The sequence below is a fragment of the Salvelinus fontinalis genome, chromosome 11 (assembly GCF_029448725.1).
Source record: "Salvelinus fontinalis isolate EN_2023a chromosome 11, ASM2944872v1, whole genome shotgun sequence".
NCBI lineage: Eukaryota > Metazoa > Chordata > Actinopteri > Salmoniformes > Salmonidae > Salvelinus > Salvelinus fontinalis.
In genome coordinates, this window is record NC_074675.1 from 34,687,069 (window position 1) to 34,704,063 (window position 16,995).

The window sequence follows — 16,995 nt, forward strand, 5'->3', positions numbered from 1 at the left end:
ATGCGGTAGAATTCTAATGAAAACTCTGCTTAATTAATTAATCTCAGTCGGTAATTTGGCAGTGCACCCAATAGAGACGGCAAAGGAAACGGTTTTATTCCCTCCTGATTGTTGAAGTCTTTCCAAAATGGCCACCAAGGACATTGACGGACTTAAGTGTGATTTAAAGTTTAGTAATCATCTTCAGAAGGAAACTTCTGCGAGGCAATCAGTCTTACCCACACACGCAAACAAGTCATTTTAATTTAGACTCCCCACGGGGCTCATAACTTCCCGTGGTTGCTCCACATAAGGTTTATTTGTTTTAATAGCTTTTAACGCCAAGACATGGTCTCTGTTGATGCTGTGATAACTACAGCTGTGCAGTGGTGGTGATAGACGCTGGAATGCCAGGGCAGTAGACCACATTGCCAGGCCATAGTGTGTGCATTCGTGTGTCAAGACTCAAGCTCCCGGTGCATGGTGTGATAACCTAAGCCTGTGTGGTGCGGTGCGGTGCTGTGCGTCTGTTTCCAGGCCTGACAGACACAGTTCAAATGGTTTCCCTTGTTTGGGACCAATGGTTGTAATCATTGGTTTCCCTAGATTGGAAACTGCGGTAAACATTAGCTTCCAGTCTGCACTTTGGCACAGCTGTCTAGCAACCACATCCTGCTCTCAACTAGTACCACAGTTGTCTGTATGTGGTATGTTTCTCTCGCACAACATGGTTGAAGGGGTGTGTGTTTTGTTGTCACACACACTGGGTAAAACCAAGACCACCTGAACCCCCAGTCACAGAAGAAAACTAGGAAGAGCGGAGAGAAAAGAAAGGAACACAGGGAAGGAAGGACATCGCCTTCATTTAAATGCACGGATTGAAATCCCATCAGAAAGAAAAAAAGATAGGAGGAAAGGAAACAAGGGATCTCTGAACTGAAGGAGCAGATGTGACACTAGACCGACCGCACATTGTCTGCCTTTCATTTTACCCCTCCATCTCTGGCTCCATCCACTGATGGAACCGTGTTGTTTTCAACAGGTCAGTGGTCTGGTTCCATTTTGGTCCCTAGACCCCATACGCTAGCTCCTACTCCCTAGCCAGCCCTGAAGGCAGGGTTAAGACAGAGACACCCCCACTAATCACCCTGCTTCTACTCCCTACACCCCGAGTCTATCCCAACCAAACGACTGCTGGTCCCCCTGGAGTAGTGGTGTGGCTGTCAGCAGCATTTACACCAAGAGACCACCACACACACTCACCCCCTATCCAGAGTGAACGACGGGGTAGGGGGTGAGACAGGGGTACTGGTCGACACTCCAGTACCCATATACACAGACAAATCCCTAACACGTGTGCAAATGTGTGTACATCGAAACTTGTTCTCCCACATACAGATGTACTATCAAAATTGGACAATCTGAGTATTGAGTGCGTTTGACTGTATGACGAATTTGGCTCTAACATTTCACCACCTTCCAACCCCATTTCTCCAGTCGTAACAAAGAGAGTAGTGTTTGACATTTTGATTAACCGGAAACATTAAAACACACATCCGTGTTTTCACCACAGCCAGAACAGAACACACCAGGCCAGCAGGCTGACGACTGTTGGGCCTGTGCCCTCCCAAAGAAGAGGGGGTCAGGGAGTGTGTATATGTGAAGGTCGGGTGACGAGTTTTAGCTGAGGGGTAGATTTGTCTCCTTGGGGTGCTGACAACACCCCCTGCTGTGTTAACTGTGGGGGCCATATGGGGGCACACAAACATTTGTCACGAAACCCACATTTTTACTTCAATACCAGGTTGAGTATCATGATACTCTATACCATCACGATTTCATGGGGGGGGGGGGGGGGGGGAGCCAATGTCACAGAATGGTCATCAAAAAGGAGGACCAAGGCAATCTTCATATAATCAATTTAAGTGCCTTTATTTGATCCAGACAGATCTGTTGAGTTCAATATAATTACATTTTAAATGTTTGATGTCAATTTGTCAAAGAGCCATGTATGCATTAATGAATCACTAATACAATCAATTTGAATTTTTACCAATCTAACTACACAATTGTAAATCTCTATTGATAAACTGGGTAAATCAAGACATAGCCTAAACCAATTCACAATAAAAATGAATTTAATAGGATAGTGTGTGCATGCATTGAATTATTGAGCTTATTTTGGCTGTTTTCTTCATGGGGCTACAGATGACAAACAATCTGTTTCCTTTCCATTTGGGATTCATTGTACTGTGCTGATCAACAACACTTGCATAGAAGCAATCTCTTCTTTTGTTAAAGTGTGCACTGTCTCTATGACCTAATGACATCATTCACATACACACAGTGAGAGAGGCAGGAGAAGAGAAGTGAATTAATAATGTTTTTCGGCAACACATTCGGTTTTTGGTGACAATCAGCTTTCAAATCGGCTTATTTTGCAAGTTAATTACATAGTACAAGGGTAGTGAATTGAAGCAAGCTTCAGCTGTAAGCTAGCAAGGAAATGTAGCCTACAAAGCTGGAAGCTACCAGTATCTTCTTGCATTGTAAAGTGTTCTAGCCTGTAATGGACATTGTTTTGCAAACAGTAATTAAATAGTTGCAAAGTTTATACATGCCGTGTTGCATTATTCAAGGGCGTTTACTTCTGAGCAGCATGAGTGGGGAGCCAACATGATGCAGCCCAGACTCCCGGTGAGTGCAGTGGTTCCTCAGGACAGGCTAGAACTAGCAATAAGTGGAGCAGGCACAGCGCAATCACGCAATAAGAGAACAGCTGCGCTATAAGAAAGACTTAATTATCTCCATCAGTAGATATGAGACATTTGACAGAAGTACTGAAGGTAACAAATTCTAGTACTGTAGCGTTTTTCATGTTCTAGTATAAAAAAAGTTGAAGTTATGGTATACTGTGCAACACACACACACACAGCTCTGGTCTTTAATGTCTGTCTAAATAAACGGACGGTCTGGACGTTGAAATAAAAAGAACACTGTCCTTAAACTAAAGCAGTCCCATCTGGACTCAACAGTCAACAAAAGACACCCTTTGGTATGTGTGTGTGTGTGTGTGTGTGTGTGTGTGTGTGTGTGTGTGAGAGAGACAGAGTGGTCAAAGTTTGACCATTTGTTGCTTGCGAGTGGTTTCTAAGTGTCTGACCGTTATGTTTCTTGTTGGTGGTCGTGACGTAATTGCTAACGCTAGAATGTGTGAGTTTAGGCTGTGGTTACGCCGTCTGATACCTTTGATGGTGGAGATGACCTTGTCCAGCTGTTTGGTCTCATTGCGGTCCGGTCGACAGCTGGGACTGATCTCTAGAGAGTAATCAGGACCGTACTCTGTGAAGAACTGAAGTAAACAACAAACAAAAACAGTGAGAGAAGCGTGTTAACCACAGTGTAGAACAGATTTAAACCAAATACAACAAGACTTGGGTTCAAATGGAAGAACTGGTGCGGGAAACAAAGAGAGAGAGTGCTAAATCAATGATTAGAACTGGTCTAAGATCCAAACGTCCAACTGCAGAGAGAGGAGAGTTAACATTGAAGAACTGGTCCAGGAAATGAACAAACAAGAGATGCATTAGCCACAGTGCAGAACTGGTCTAGGAATCAAACATCCACAAACAGGCATTGAGTTGTGAAGAACTGGTCTAGGAACAGAAGCCAAACACTACAAACACCACTTCAAAACAACAGAAGGGAGTAAAAGTTTACATGTTAAGTTAAGAACTGATTCAGGAAAGACAAACTGAAGCAAACACAGAGCCAGAATTAACCACAACAGCGTCACTTTGAGGGAACTTCGCAAGTGAAAGACGTGATGAAGCAGCAAGACATGATTTCATTTCAAAACAGATGCTATCTTATTGAGACAAACAAAGACACGCATCAGTGTAAAGTCTTGATAAGAACCTTGCTAGCCACCTAGCCAATCCCCCCCTGTGAATTATCATGTAAACCGACAAAGCACTGGTGGGAAAAAATTAACAATACACAATGTCTCTAATACACAACATTAGGAACGCCAGGAGACATGGAGTGTACACACACACCTTAACACAAGCCCACGCACACACACTCCCACAGCTGTGTGTGTATGTATGTTCCTGCTCATTTGAAATACACTGGGTGCTTTGTCTTTGTCAAATAGCTGTTTCATAGTGGTTCAGGCAGAGTGTGTGTGTGTGTGTGTGTGTGTGTGTGTGTGTGTGTGTGTGTGTGTGTGTGTGTGTATATCAGTGTGTTTGTGTCCGTGTTTACATTTTAGTAATTTAGCAGACCCTTGTGTGCTCGCGCGTCTGTTCCCAATTAGCCCCATTGAGTTTCTCCGGTACACCTCCCCCCCAGTCCTGACGCAACTCAACATGCAAGGGATTACTAAAAACAGGAAACACAAAGATGACCAATTTTCCCATGAACCTAACGCTCCCATAGTAGTACAGTCCTGTCTCCTGCTGTGTGTGTCTCCTGCTGTCAGGGTATTTGGGTTGGAATGAAACTACAGTACTGAGATGAGGGGGGACTGGGGAGAGAGATTAAGAGGGAAACTGGAGAGGAAGAACTAAGGAAGACTGGAGCGGGGGATGGGGTGAGGTCAAGGAAGACAGAAAGGGGTGACTGACTGACAGTTTGGAACGGATCATAACCCACAGATCGGGATAGGGGGAAAGGGATTGAATGAGGGTGATTAGAGACCAAAAAGATGGACAGAAAGATGGGGTGAAGAGATACAAGTATATAAGGGGATAGGGTAATACGACTGGGCTGAGAGCCCAAACCCCATTGGCTCCATGTCAAAATACCCAACGTGCTCAAATGTCATATCATAGCCCAGATAAATGTACCATACTGTAACTAAATCCCCCACACCACACTCTCTCCCTTGTATGTCTCTCCCTCCCTCCCTCCCCATCTTTCTGTGTTTGGTGGTTTGGAGAGAGACTAGCCTCGGCCAGAATAGAAAAGGAATCCAACCCTTGTTTATTGTTCCTGTTCTCCTCGACATCTCAGAAATGACTACAACTCCAGATATAAAGAGTCAATGTTGTGGAAAAAGCTCTGGGAAAACAAATCGAGAGAGTTCCTAAATAAAATGTCAACCCAGAGTCACATAGCGCACGTAGGCTTGTCTATCGTTCTCTGCAGCCCTACAACTGAGGTCTCTCCCTCACCGTCTCAATATCCATCTTTCCTTCTCCCACCTCCCCCTCTCCGCAGTCCTGAAACTAATGTTAAGCGCTCTCTGTAGTCATTACTCCTCTCTCCCCATTCTCTCACTGTCCTTCCTAAAATCACCCCCCCCCCCCCCCCCTGTCCATCCACCCCTCTCTCCAGTGGCCTGGACTACAAAAAGGTAATACAACAGAAAAATAGTCAGTCACCAGGTCAGGGCCCACTGATCCTCATTGTCCTTGCCGGCCCGTCCTAAATGGGACCCCATTTCCTTTATAGTGCACTACATTTGTGATGTACCTCTTCTGTTCTATTTCGAACAGACTGCTTCTCACTCACACACACATCCTCATCCCAGCTCAGTTTTCCGGTGATTGAGGCCAGTATTCCGGGAGCCTAGTACTTCCCCACGAGCAGACGGAAGGGACACGCGCCAGAGAGGACAGGAAGTACCAAGGCAGAAAACAGGAAGTACAGGGGCGGGACAGGGTAAGCCTATAGTACTTATCCTATGTTCAAATGTACATACTAGCATACTACTCAGAATGCATGCTCAATACATGGTTTCATACTAAGTAGTATGTTGTTAGTGTGGATAATGGAACACAGCCTATTCACTACAGCAGGGCTTTCCAACCCCAGTTGTTACTAACCTGATTCATCTTATCAGTTAATTATTAGAATCAGTTGTGCTGGATTAGGGTTAGAGTGGGAACCTACAAGACGGTCGCTCTCCAGAAACAGCAGGGTTGGAGAACGCTGTACTAGAAAAACCAAAAACACTGGGAATGTTTTTGGCCTAATAGCCATACCTTCTACTTCATACCCATCATTTATTTTCTACTGAACTCTCTGTTTTGGGTATCACGGAGGGGCCTTGGTCATACACAGTCTTGCTGCGGTGAGAGAGGGTAGGGTGGAGGAGGAGGATGGAAGGGACAGAGGGTGAGAGGGAGGGGTGTAAGAGGGGAGTCTGAGTTCTGTGTTTGTTTTTGCATGGGGCTGTGCTGGGAATCACTCAGTGCGAATCTGAGAAAACAGACTAAAGAGAAAAAGAGAGGAAATAAAGATGTTGAATGGCTGGAGACAGACTGGTTCCACACACACACCGAGCTGGCCAAAAACAAGGCAAGTTCAGGCCTATAGAACCCCTCGAGTGGGTTGGGTCCAAAATAAACCGTTTCCTCAATCTAAGATAAGAACTGAATGTGAACAAACCCACAGGCTATGTCCCAAATGGCACCCTATGGGACCTGGTCTAAAGTAGCACATTACATAGGGAATAGGGTGCCATTTATGGAGAAACCCACAACCTTCAAAAACAACCGACTCAGCTAATCTAGACTAGCTGAACTTTGATTAGTATTTTTAGGTGTTAAAGATTGTCAGAGATTAGGACATCAGGGTTAACAAACAATACAGGTCACCTAGCCTAGTCCCTGTAGCCAGGTCCCAGATTGGAGTAGGCAAAAGCACAAACCTTTGTCATTGTCAAGCCAAACATTGCATGACAATTCCATAAGGAGTTGGCAATAGAGCAGAAACAGACGAGCACCTAAGCTACGGACATATTAATAAAAGCCATTTAGCAGCCGCTTTTATCCAAAACGACTTAGTCATGCATGTATACATTTCACGAACGACCCTGGCGGGAATCAAACCCACGGTCCTTAGCATTGCAAGCGCCATCCTCTACCGACAGCCACACAGAACTTGGAGTTCTACCCTTCCTTCCTCTGCTTTTTAAATATATTTGAACTCTCCCTCCATTGATGAAAAGAGAATAGACTAGGGAGATGCCAGTAACATTTGATATCAGACTCACCATGTATTCACAGTTAAGTCTAATAGGGTCCGCTATCTCTTCTACGCTCTTCAACGACCACCCTTCCCACAGTTTCAGATATGGGGGTGACTCGAGGTTCTGCAATGTCACTGTTTGTATGTGTGTGTGTGTGTGTATGTCTCTCTCTGCCTGAGTGTGTGTGTGATGGTCTGAATGGAGGCCCTTTTATGTCTGGCCAATAGCCCCTAGCCCTGGCAAACTTCATTGTTCCAGGGGGGTTAGGGGTAGAGGTCGACCGATTAATCGGAATGCCCGATTAATTAGGGCCGATTTCAAGTTTTCATAACAATCGGTAATCGGCATTTTTGGACACCGATCATGGCCGATTACATTGCACTCCACGAGGAGACTGCGTGGCAGGCTGACTACCTGTTATGCGAGTGCAGCAAGGAGCCAAGGTAAGGTGCTAGCTAGCATTAAACGTATCTTATTAAAAAAACTATCAATCTTAACATAATCACTAGTTCAACTAGTAATATCATCAACCATGTGTAGTTATCTAGCTTGTCCTGCATTGCATATAGTCAATGCGGTGCCTGTTAATTTATCATTGAATCATAGCCTACTTCGCCAAACGGGTGATTTAACAAGCGCATTCACGAAAAAAGCACTGTCGTTGCACCAATGTGTACCTAACCATAAACATGTATCTAACCATAAACAATGCCTTTCTTAAAATCAATAGACAAGTATATATTTTTAAACCTGCATGTTTAGTTAATATTGCCTGCTAACATGAATTTCTTTTAACTAGGGAAATCGTGTCACTTCTCTTGCGTTCTGAGTCAGGCAACAGAGTCAGGCTATATGCAGCAGTTTGGGCCGCCTGGCTCGTTGCACGAATGTACCTAACCATAAACATCAATGCCTTTCTTAAAATCAATACACAGAAGTATATTTTATTAAACCTGCATATTTAGCTAAAATAATCCAGGTTAGCAGGCAATATTAAACTAGGGAAATTGTGTCACTTCTCTTACGTTCATTGCACGCAGAGTCAGGGTATATGCAACAGTTTGGGCCGCCTGGCTCATTGTGAACTAATTTGCCAGAATTTTACGTAATTATGACATAAGATTGAAGGTTGTGCAATGTAATAGGAATATTTAGATTTATGGATGCCACCCGTTCTGTATTTCACTGAAATAATAAACGTTTTGTTTTCGAAATGATAGTTTCTGGATTTGACCATATTAATGACCTAAGGCTCTTATTTCTGTGTGTTATTATGTTATAAGTCTATGATTTGATATTTGATAGAGCAGTCTGAGCAGTGGTAGGCACCAGCAGGCTCGTAAGCATTCATTCAAACAGCACTTTCGTGCGTTTGCCAGCAGCTCTTCGCTTTGCTTCAAGTATTGAGCTGTTTATGACTTCAAACCTATCAACTCCCGAGATTAGGCTGGTGTAACCGATGTGAAATGGCTAGCTAGATAGCGGGGTGCGCACTAATAGCGTTTCAAACGTCACTCGCTCTGAGACTTGGAGTAGTTGTTCCCCTTGCTCTGCATGGGTAACACTGCTTCGAGGGTGGCTGTTGTCGATGTGTTCCTGGTTCGAGCCCAGGTAGCGGCAAGGAGAGGGATGGAAGCTATACTGTTACACTGGCAATACTAAAGTGCCTATAAGAACATCTAATAGTCAAAGGTATATGAAATACAAATCATATAGAGAAATAGTCTTTTAATTCCTATAATAACTACAACCTAAAACTTCTTACCTGGGAATAATGAAGACTCATGTTAAAAGGAACTACCAGCTTTCATATGTTTTCAAGTTCTGAGCACGGAACTTAACGTTAGCTTTTTTACATGGCACATATTGCACTTTTACTTTCTTCTCCAACACTTTGTTTTTGCATTATTTCAACCAAATTGAACATATTTCATTATTTATTTGAGGCATTATATTAAGTTAAAATAAAAGTGTTCATTCAGTATTGTTGTAATTGTCATTATTACAAATAAAAAAATATAAAAAAATTAAATCAACAAAACTTCTAAATAAAATCACCCGATTAATTGGTATGGACTTTTTTGGTCCTCCAATAATCGGTATAGGTATCGGCTTTGAAAAATCATAATCGGTCGACCTCTAGTTAGGGACTGTCCTGGCAGCCCAGAAAAGCTGCAGCCAATTGGGGAAGGAGAGGGGAGCTCTGGCCTCTCTCAGTCTCAGGTACAACAAAGTGCTTTTTGTTTTCCCTTCTCCTCAGAAACTCACTTTGCTTGGTCATTGTGGATAAATATTCCTCTCCGGCGCACACACACGACGATACTACTACAAGTCTCTCTCTGGCCATCTTTCGCTCTTTCTCCTGCTCACCCTCGCCATCCTTTTCTCTACCTCATCCTCTCCGGACCACAGCAGGCCAGAGTTAAATAGTGTTTTGTTTGGGTAGTAGTGTAGACACACAATAACAGGAGGTAGCTGGCTGTGTAGAGTATGTGTTTGATGGAAAAGAGGTACCACTCTGATGCCCAGAGCAAGAGGGTCAAAATAGGGGAGACTTTTGGGGGTATTTGATTTTGTGTGGCTGTGTGTTGTAGCAGCTGGTTAGACTTGTTTGCAGTGAGCCTCTTCTTAATGAGGTTAAAGGTCACATGATGTAACGGCCCAACCTGGTGGAGGAGAAACAAAAGGTGCCTTTATCATGGCCCACGCACGCGCGCACACACTACAGAAAGACCCTCTTTGTCTCAGGAGAGTAAGATAACTACCCCTCACTGTACATGGAACACAAATCTCTCTCTTTGTAGCTCTATCCCTCATTTGCTCTCTTTTTCTACTGATGTAATTATATGGGAATTCGCCAACCTTTCCGCCAAAAGAAACCAGCCCCTCTCCCCCGGAATAAAACACACAACGTCCTTCTAAGAAGACGAAAAAAAAGATGAGGGCAGAGATTGATAGAGAAGCACAGAGAAAGAGAGGGATGGCAATGGAGAGAAAGAGAAGCACAGAGACCCTCTCTGTCAGGTCTGGAGGGGACAGAGTGGCATTGTCCCCTCTCTCCTCTCCTACTCCCTCCATCCCTCCTGATTCACCTGGAAACAACCTCTTTGAGGGCCGGCGGCCATCTTTTATTAGAGGGAATGACTCAGCAAAGACTGACCGAAGGGTGTGTGTGTCAGCGTATTTGAGTATGTGCGTGCATGTCTGTGTGAGGAGCTGTGTGTGTTTGGGGCTATGTATGGTGTGTGTGTGTTTACTCTCACCTCATGGTCAGGTATCTCAGAGGCCAGTGTTTGTCTCAGTACGGCCCCAGTCAGGTAGGTCCAACAACGGGCCGTGTTGGCTAGGTTATACCCACCTAGAGAGAGAGAAGAGAGAGGAAAGAGAGAGAGAGAAAGAGGAGGGAGGGAGGAAAAAGAGGGATTGTAGTGAGTAAAAAGGCTCCATTGTACTGGTGTAATTAACAGGTATCATCTGGTACAGGGCTGAGGGGTCTGGAGCTTGGGCTGTGGTTTCAGATGTGTGTGTGTAGGTACTTTGTGTGTGCCGTTGTCTTTGTGTAAGTGTGTGTGTGTGTCGGTGTGTAGGAGCGGATATGAGACCCGCCTCCTCACAGCAGCAGTGTGAGTAGGTGCTAGTCTAGTACGTGGCGTAAACACGGCTGTGGTTTCAGGCGGTGTGTGTGGGGCTGTGCGTGTGTCTGGGTTTCCGTTAGGATTGCGATTCTTATTTATCGGATATTTGAGAAATGTATCGGTCATACATATGCATTGGGTGCGGAATCCATTAAGGGTGTCTACCCACACAGCGCCATCAATAAATGAGGATATCGGCCAAATGAACCACATTTACGCGTCCTTAAAAACAGCTTATAATAAATGACAAAAACACTATGTGTTTGAAGTGTAGCATATGGAAAACGTTATAGCCTTTTGTTTTCTTGATTTTACTTTCCTTAAACAATAATTGTCCACCTCACGGTCAGCTGTTGGGAGATTTGAGCACTAAATGCATCAGGGCATTGCATGTATAAGCCTACGCGCTTTGGCATTCACTGTATGATATGAATATTTTAAATATAAAAAAGAAGCTTAGGACTAGGAGAGCGAGAGATCAAAATATGCCAGCGGCATGCTACGGCGTCGACGTGCATTTATTTATCCTTGTCAGATGGGCTACTGCGTCTGTTATACAGATATAGGAGTACAGACGGAGACATTCATTTTTCGATCAGAATATTTTTCTCCCAATACAATATAAGCATTATATTGTTAGATTATAGGAGTAATTCTGGTAGATATCAAAATAAATCCTAACCTCAGTGCGCTGGGCACACTGCCTTCATTTAATAGGCCTGCAGTATAATAGGTTAATAGCCACACCTTTGCAAAAGTTTAAACTTCATTAAGTTAATATCAAAAGTCAAGCAATTGTTTATTGGGGAAATATGAGCAGGATATTATAATTGCGGCAACCACAATATTACAGTTGGAACTTAATTTGGCCAAAGAAAATGTCTCAACAGAATAAAACAAAACGCATGCTAACTGGCTTAAACCTTCCAAAATTTTGAACAGGCTATATTGCAGCAATTACCAAGAAAGGCTAGTCCCTACCGTACCCAACAAATGACAGCAATATGGTAATAATATTTATTTTACAACAGGCCTAATTCTAACCTAGGGAGGACAATTAAAAAGACAGATCACACTTAATTAAGCCAAAGAAGAAGTCTAAACAAAATGAAACAAAACACGTTTGGTACATTTAAAGACCTGGTTTAAATAGGCCTACAATAACAACAATGGTATAAAATAATAATAACGGGGGGGAAAGAGGCATCCTAAACATTCTATTCATCTTTGTCCACTACAATATTAAAACTTGTCCCCTTGTAGGCTTTTCACTATGGGACTACTCTAACTTTTGTTTTACTTTAATGAAAAAGGCTTCCATCACCACAATCAACAGTAGCCCAAGGCTCCTCTCTCGATCTCTCCCTCTCCTCACTAGCAGGTGCATGGACGTTAGGCAGCGGGCAAGGAGTGAGAAAAAGGTGCTTAAGCATAATTTTGGCATGTATGATATGCAGCCCCAGACAATTTGGCTGGCTACCATTTTATTTATCAGCTTCAAAATGTATTTTTTCAGCCCAAAGCCGGCCATTACCAGCTAACAGAAACCCTGGTGTGTGTGTGTGGTCAGACCCACCTCCTCCCAACAGCAGTGTGGGTAGGTGCCAGTCTAGTACGTGGCAAAGACACTGGGCCACCCCTACAGGAGTCATGTTGAAGGAACACATGGGGTCCCCGGCCATGGTGTCAGCTCCCAGCTGCATCACTACTGCTTCCGGGTTAAACAACGCCTGCACTTCCTGCATCACACTGATGGGCACAACAATCATAAAAACAGAGGTTAAATATCAACACAACAATTATAATATAAGACTGTTACAGTTAAGACTACGTACTGAACACAAGGTTTTCATTTGACTTCGAAAATGGTTGTTTCCATAGCATACAAGATATACAAAGACGATATCTCGGTTCTGCAACAAGAAAAACAGTTGCAGAGTATCAACAAAACTACTAACATGCACTTCTAGCTTATTAGGTCTGTAAATCTCCGTTACTGAGAAAGCAGAGGACATGCAGCATGTCTCTGATGTTACTGATAGTGTTAACCATTAAAAGATGACATGTATCTTATGTCATAACCAGCGAAAATAAAAAGTAACTAGCTTTAACAACCTGGTGAAGACGTGGAAATATCTCTCGTCTTTGATGCCGTCATCCAGAGGGACGTTGACAGCGTACCATCTTCCTTTGCCCATCCCTGTGTCACACAGGTCCCCTGTACCTACAACAGGATGGTAGGGTTACTATGACAGCGAGAGAGTGTGAGTATTATGTATCAATGTTCCTCAAACTAGATTGTTGATCTCTCAGATTGTTAGCGGATTTGACACCGATTTTAGTTCTACAGTTTTAATGCAAGCGGTCCCCCAAGGAGGAAGGATCACGGGTAAAGGAAGCTTATGATGAAAAGCAGGGTGATATGCACATCCTAAACTTGAGAATACCAGTGGTAAGCTAAACAATAATACTGAAATAAAGGAATGAGAGGCCCGCACAAGGAAGACTTCCAACTGTAGTCGAACGGTCGTTAGTACTGTATTCGGTGTAGCCACTGACCTGGGAAGAATCCGGGGGAGAACTTGTGTAGAGATACAGTCATCACTTTGGAGGTAAAACTGAAGGCATCTTCCACACCTGAGAAACATTACAATGTTCTCTAAAAACACAATGATTTTGTTCATTGACAGACCTAAACAATTAACCTTAGCAAAACATTTGTATCCACATACTGTACTCATATGGCGATAATATTTACACAATATCAATGCACATTTAGATGCAAGAGTTCGGGTAAAGGGGTGTGTGTACCATCTCCATGATGAAGGTCCACATCCACATAAAGAACTCTCTCGTATTTCTCTCTCAGCTTGAGAATCCCCAGCACAGCATCATTCACATAACAGAAGCCTGATGCCTCATCCCTGAGAGAGAGAGCGGGGGAAGAGAGAATGAAAGTGACAGGAGAGAGAGAGAGACGCAGAAAATACTTTACGCATTGCTGTCTTTTCAATGACTTAGAAGGCCTTCTGTGTAGACGATCATATATGTCTAACATAATTCAGTGTGTCCTCCTATTAGGAACGGTTCGGTAACACATTCATCAACATGTCACCCTGGTCCTTCTCCGGTCACCTCACACAGTTTAATCTTACTTCTTGGCGTGGTGCCAGCCTCCTGCCCAGTTGATCGCCACCTCACCCCTCTTGTCCAGCAGGCACTGGGCAGCCGTCAAGGTGGCACCACCGACCGCTGCAGCATAGTCATAGATACCCTCCACCACCGGGCAGTCATAACCTGGCAAAAGGAAGAGAGAGAAGCAAATGACAGAAAAGTAAATAAGCAAAAAAAGTGGAAACATATGAGAGGAGAGAGAGAGAAATACACTACGGAAAATGGAACAGCATGTCAGAAATCAGCTCAATGTAATTGAAGAATCCATAGACTAACCACTTCTGGGAAAACAACAAGTGTGTGGTTAAAATTGACAAAACACACACACATTTCTTTCCACAGGCCCGGAGGGTGAGACAGGGATGCAGATTAAGCCCCACCCTCTTCAACATATATATCAACGAATTGGTGAGGGCACTAGAACAGTCCGCAGCACCCGGCCTCACCCTACTAGAATCTGAAGTCAAATGTATACTGTTAGCTGATGATCTGGTGCTCCTATCACCAACCAAGGAGAGCCTACAGCAGCACATAGCCCTAGATGTTCCAAAAAAGGTCCACTTCCCAGGACCACAAATACAAATTCCATCTAGACACCGCTGCCCTAGAGCAATTATTCCAAAAATGGGGTACGCGTACCCCCATCGTGGGTATGCCAAATTGAAATGTGGGTCACATTTCGTTTTATTATAATCTTCACCATTTTCAAACAGTCCATTTGCAGTGGGCTCCAAAAGTACTCCCACCCCTGACCGGCAAAGCACAAACAATAATTTTAAGAATATAAACAATATAATTACAGAGAAACTCAATACCAACATGAGAAATACTGTACTTTAATGTTTCAATGGAACCAACCAAAATCATACAATTATTTAATACAAAACACATTTCACCAAAATCAAGGTTTCATAATTATTGGCACTCCTCATTTAGTACTTAAAGCAACCACCTCTGGCATGGATAACAGCATGGAGTCTTTTCCTGTCATGTTTGACAAGGTTAAGGAACACATTTGGAGGGACTTCGGACCATTCCTCTATGCAGATCCTTCACATTCTTGGTTTTACGCTTATCAACTGCCCTCTTCAACTCAGCCCACAGGTTATCGATTGGATTGAGATCCGGTGACTGAGATGGCCATGCAGAACATTGATTTTGTTGTCACTGAACCATTTCTGTATGGAGTTGGAGTTATGTTTTGGGTCATTGTCTTGTTGGAAAGTCCACTTACGGCCAAGTCCCAGCCTTCTGGCAGAGGCAACCAGATTGTCAGCCAAAATTGCCTGATACTTGGTGGAATTCATTATGCCATCAATCTTAACCAGTGCCCCTGGACCTCTGGAATTAAAACAGCCCCAAAACATCACTGACCCGCCACCATATTTCACCGTGTGTATGAGGTGCCTCTCCTTGTATGCATCTCTGTTTCGACGCCAAACATGCCGATGCTGTATCTGATCAAAACGTTCAATTTTGGTCTCATCTGACCAGAGCGCCTTATTCCAGTCATAATTTTAAAAACGTTTGGCAAACTCCAAGCACTTGCTCCTGTGTCTTGGGGTCAGAAACAACTTTCTTCTGGCCACCCTTCCAAAGAGCCTGTGGATGTGGAGGTGGCGTCTGATGGTGCTTTTTGAAACCTGGTGACTCCAAGACGCCACCAAAGCCTGCAATTATTTCAGTGATTCTTGGGGATTTTGTTGCTTCTCACCATCCTCCTCCCTATCCTGGGGGGCAAAATGCATTTACGTCCTCTAACCGTGAGGTTTTCAACTGTTCCATACGATTATAATGTTTTAAATAAATTGCCCTGACAGTGCAAGACTTACCGATATCTGAACAAGAGAGCCTCATCAAAATTGCAACAAGCGGTTCCGTGAAAAGTTAATTTAATCAGAAGTCACTGACAGATTTCTGGATTGTGCTGAGCTCAAAGTATCCTGACTTGGCAAATCGCGCTGTTAAGACACTGACGCCCTTTGCAACCACGTACCTACGTGAGAGTGGATTCTCGGCCCTCACTCGCATGAAAACTAAATACAGGCACAGACTGTGTGGAAAAAGATTTAAGACAGACTCTCACCAATATAACCCAACATTGCAAAGTCATGTGCATCCTTTCCAGCACACCCTTCTCATTAACTTGTGGTGAGTTATTCACAATTTTCAATTAAATAAAGTTTATGGATGGCTAAATAAAACTATTGATTATTATTTGTGCCCTGGTCCTATAAGAGCTCTATCACTTCCCATGAGTCGGGTTGTGACAAACTCACTCATTCATTCTTATGAGTAATAAATGTATCGTATAGTGTGTGTGTGTGTGTTTGTGGCAGGGTTACAATGACGGCAAAAAACAACATTTGAGAGGGCACTGACCCTGGTGCTAGAGGGGGTACGCAGCTGGAGCTTGAATGTTTGAAGGGGTACGGGACATTAAACGTTTGGGAACCACTGCCCTAGAGCACACAAAAAAAAACAATACATACCTCGGCCTAAACATCAGCGGCACAGATAACTTCCACAAAGCTGTGAACGATCTAAGAGACAAGGTAAGAAGGGCCTTCTATGCCATCAAAAGGAACATCAAATCTGACATACCAATTAGGATCTGGCTAAAAAAAATTTAATCAGTTATAGAACCCATTGCCGTTTATGGTTGTAAGGTCTGGGGTCCGCTCAACAACCAAGAATTCACAAAATGGGAGAAACACCAAATTGAGAGTCTGCATGCAGAATTCTGCAAAGATATCCTCCGTGTACAACGTGAAACATCAAATAAAGCATGTAGAGCAGAATTAGGCCGATAACGCTAATTATCAAAATCCAGAAAAGCAACGTTAAATTCTACAACCACCTAAAAGAAAGTGATTCCCAAACATTCAATAACAAAGCCATCACCTACAGAGAGATGAACCTGGAGAAGAGTCCCCTAAGCAAGCTGGTCCTGGGGCTCTTTTCACAAACAGACCCCACAGAGCCCCAGGACAGCAAGAATTAAACCCAACCAAATCATGAGAAACAAAAAGATAATTACTTGACACAAATACAGAGCAAACTAGAATGATATTTGGCCCTAAACAGCGAGTACACAGTGGCAGAATACCTGACCACTGTGACCGACCCAAACTTAAGGAAAGCTTTCACTATGTACAGACTCCGTGAGCGTAGCCTTGCTATTGAGAAAGGCCGCCGTAGGCAGACCTGGCTCTCAAGAGAAGACGG

The 16,995-nt window shown here is 43.6% G+C and overlaps 1 protein-coding gene across 2 annotated transcripts in view; it reads right to left on the minus strand.

The window, feature by feature from the left end:
* The window catches only part of hdac8 (histone deacetylase 8), a 36,155-nt gene that overhangs the window by 15,751 nt on the left and 3,409 nt on the right, over window positions 1–16,995 (minus strand). For both annotated transcript variants that reach the window (XM_055938527.1, XM_055938528.1), the window contains 7 exons: window positions 13,749–13,890; window positions 13,405–13,517; window positions 13,153–13,230; window positions 12,709–12,817; window positions 12,170–12,342; window positions 10,222–10,316; window positions 3,226–3,331 (listed from right to left, as the gene is read on the minus strand). In XM_055938527.1, the coding sequence (XP_055794502.1) occupies window positions 3,226–3,331; window positions 10,222–10,316; window positions 12,170–12,342; window positions 12,709–12,817; window positions 13,153–13,230; window positions 13,405–13,517; window positions 13,749–13,890 (816 nt within the window). The remainder of the gene's footprint in view (window positions 1–3,225; window positions 3,332–10,221; window positions 10,317–12,169; window positions 12,343–12,708; window positions 12,818–13,152; window positions 13,231–13,404; window positions 13,518–13,748; window positions 13,891–16,995) is intronic.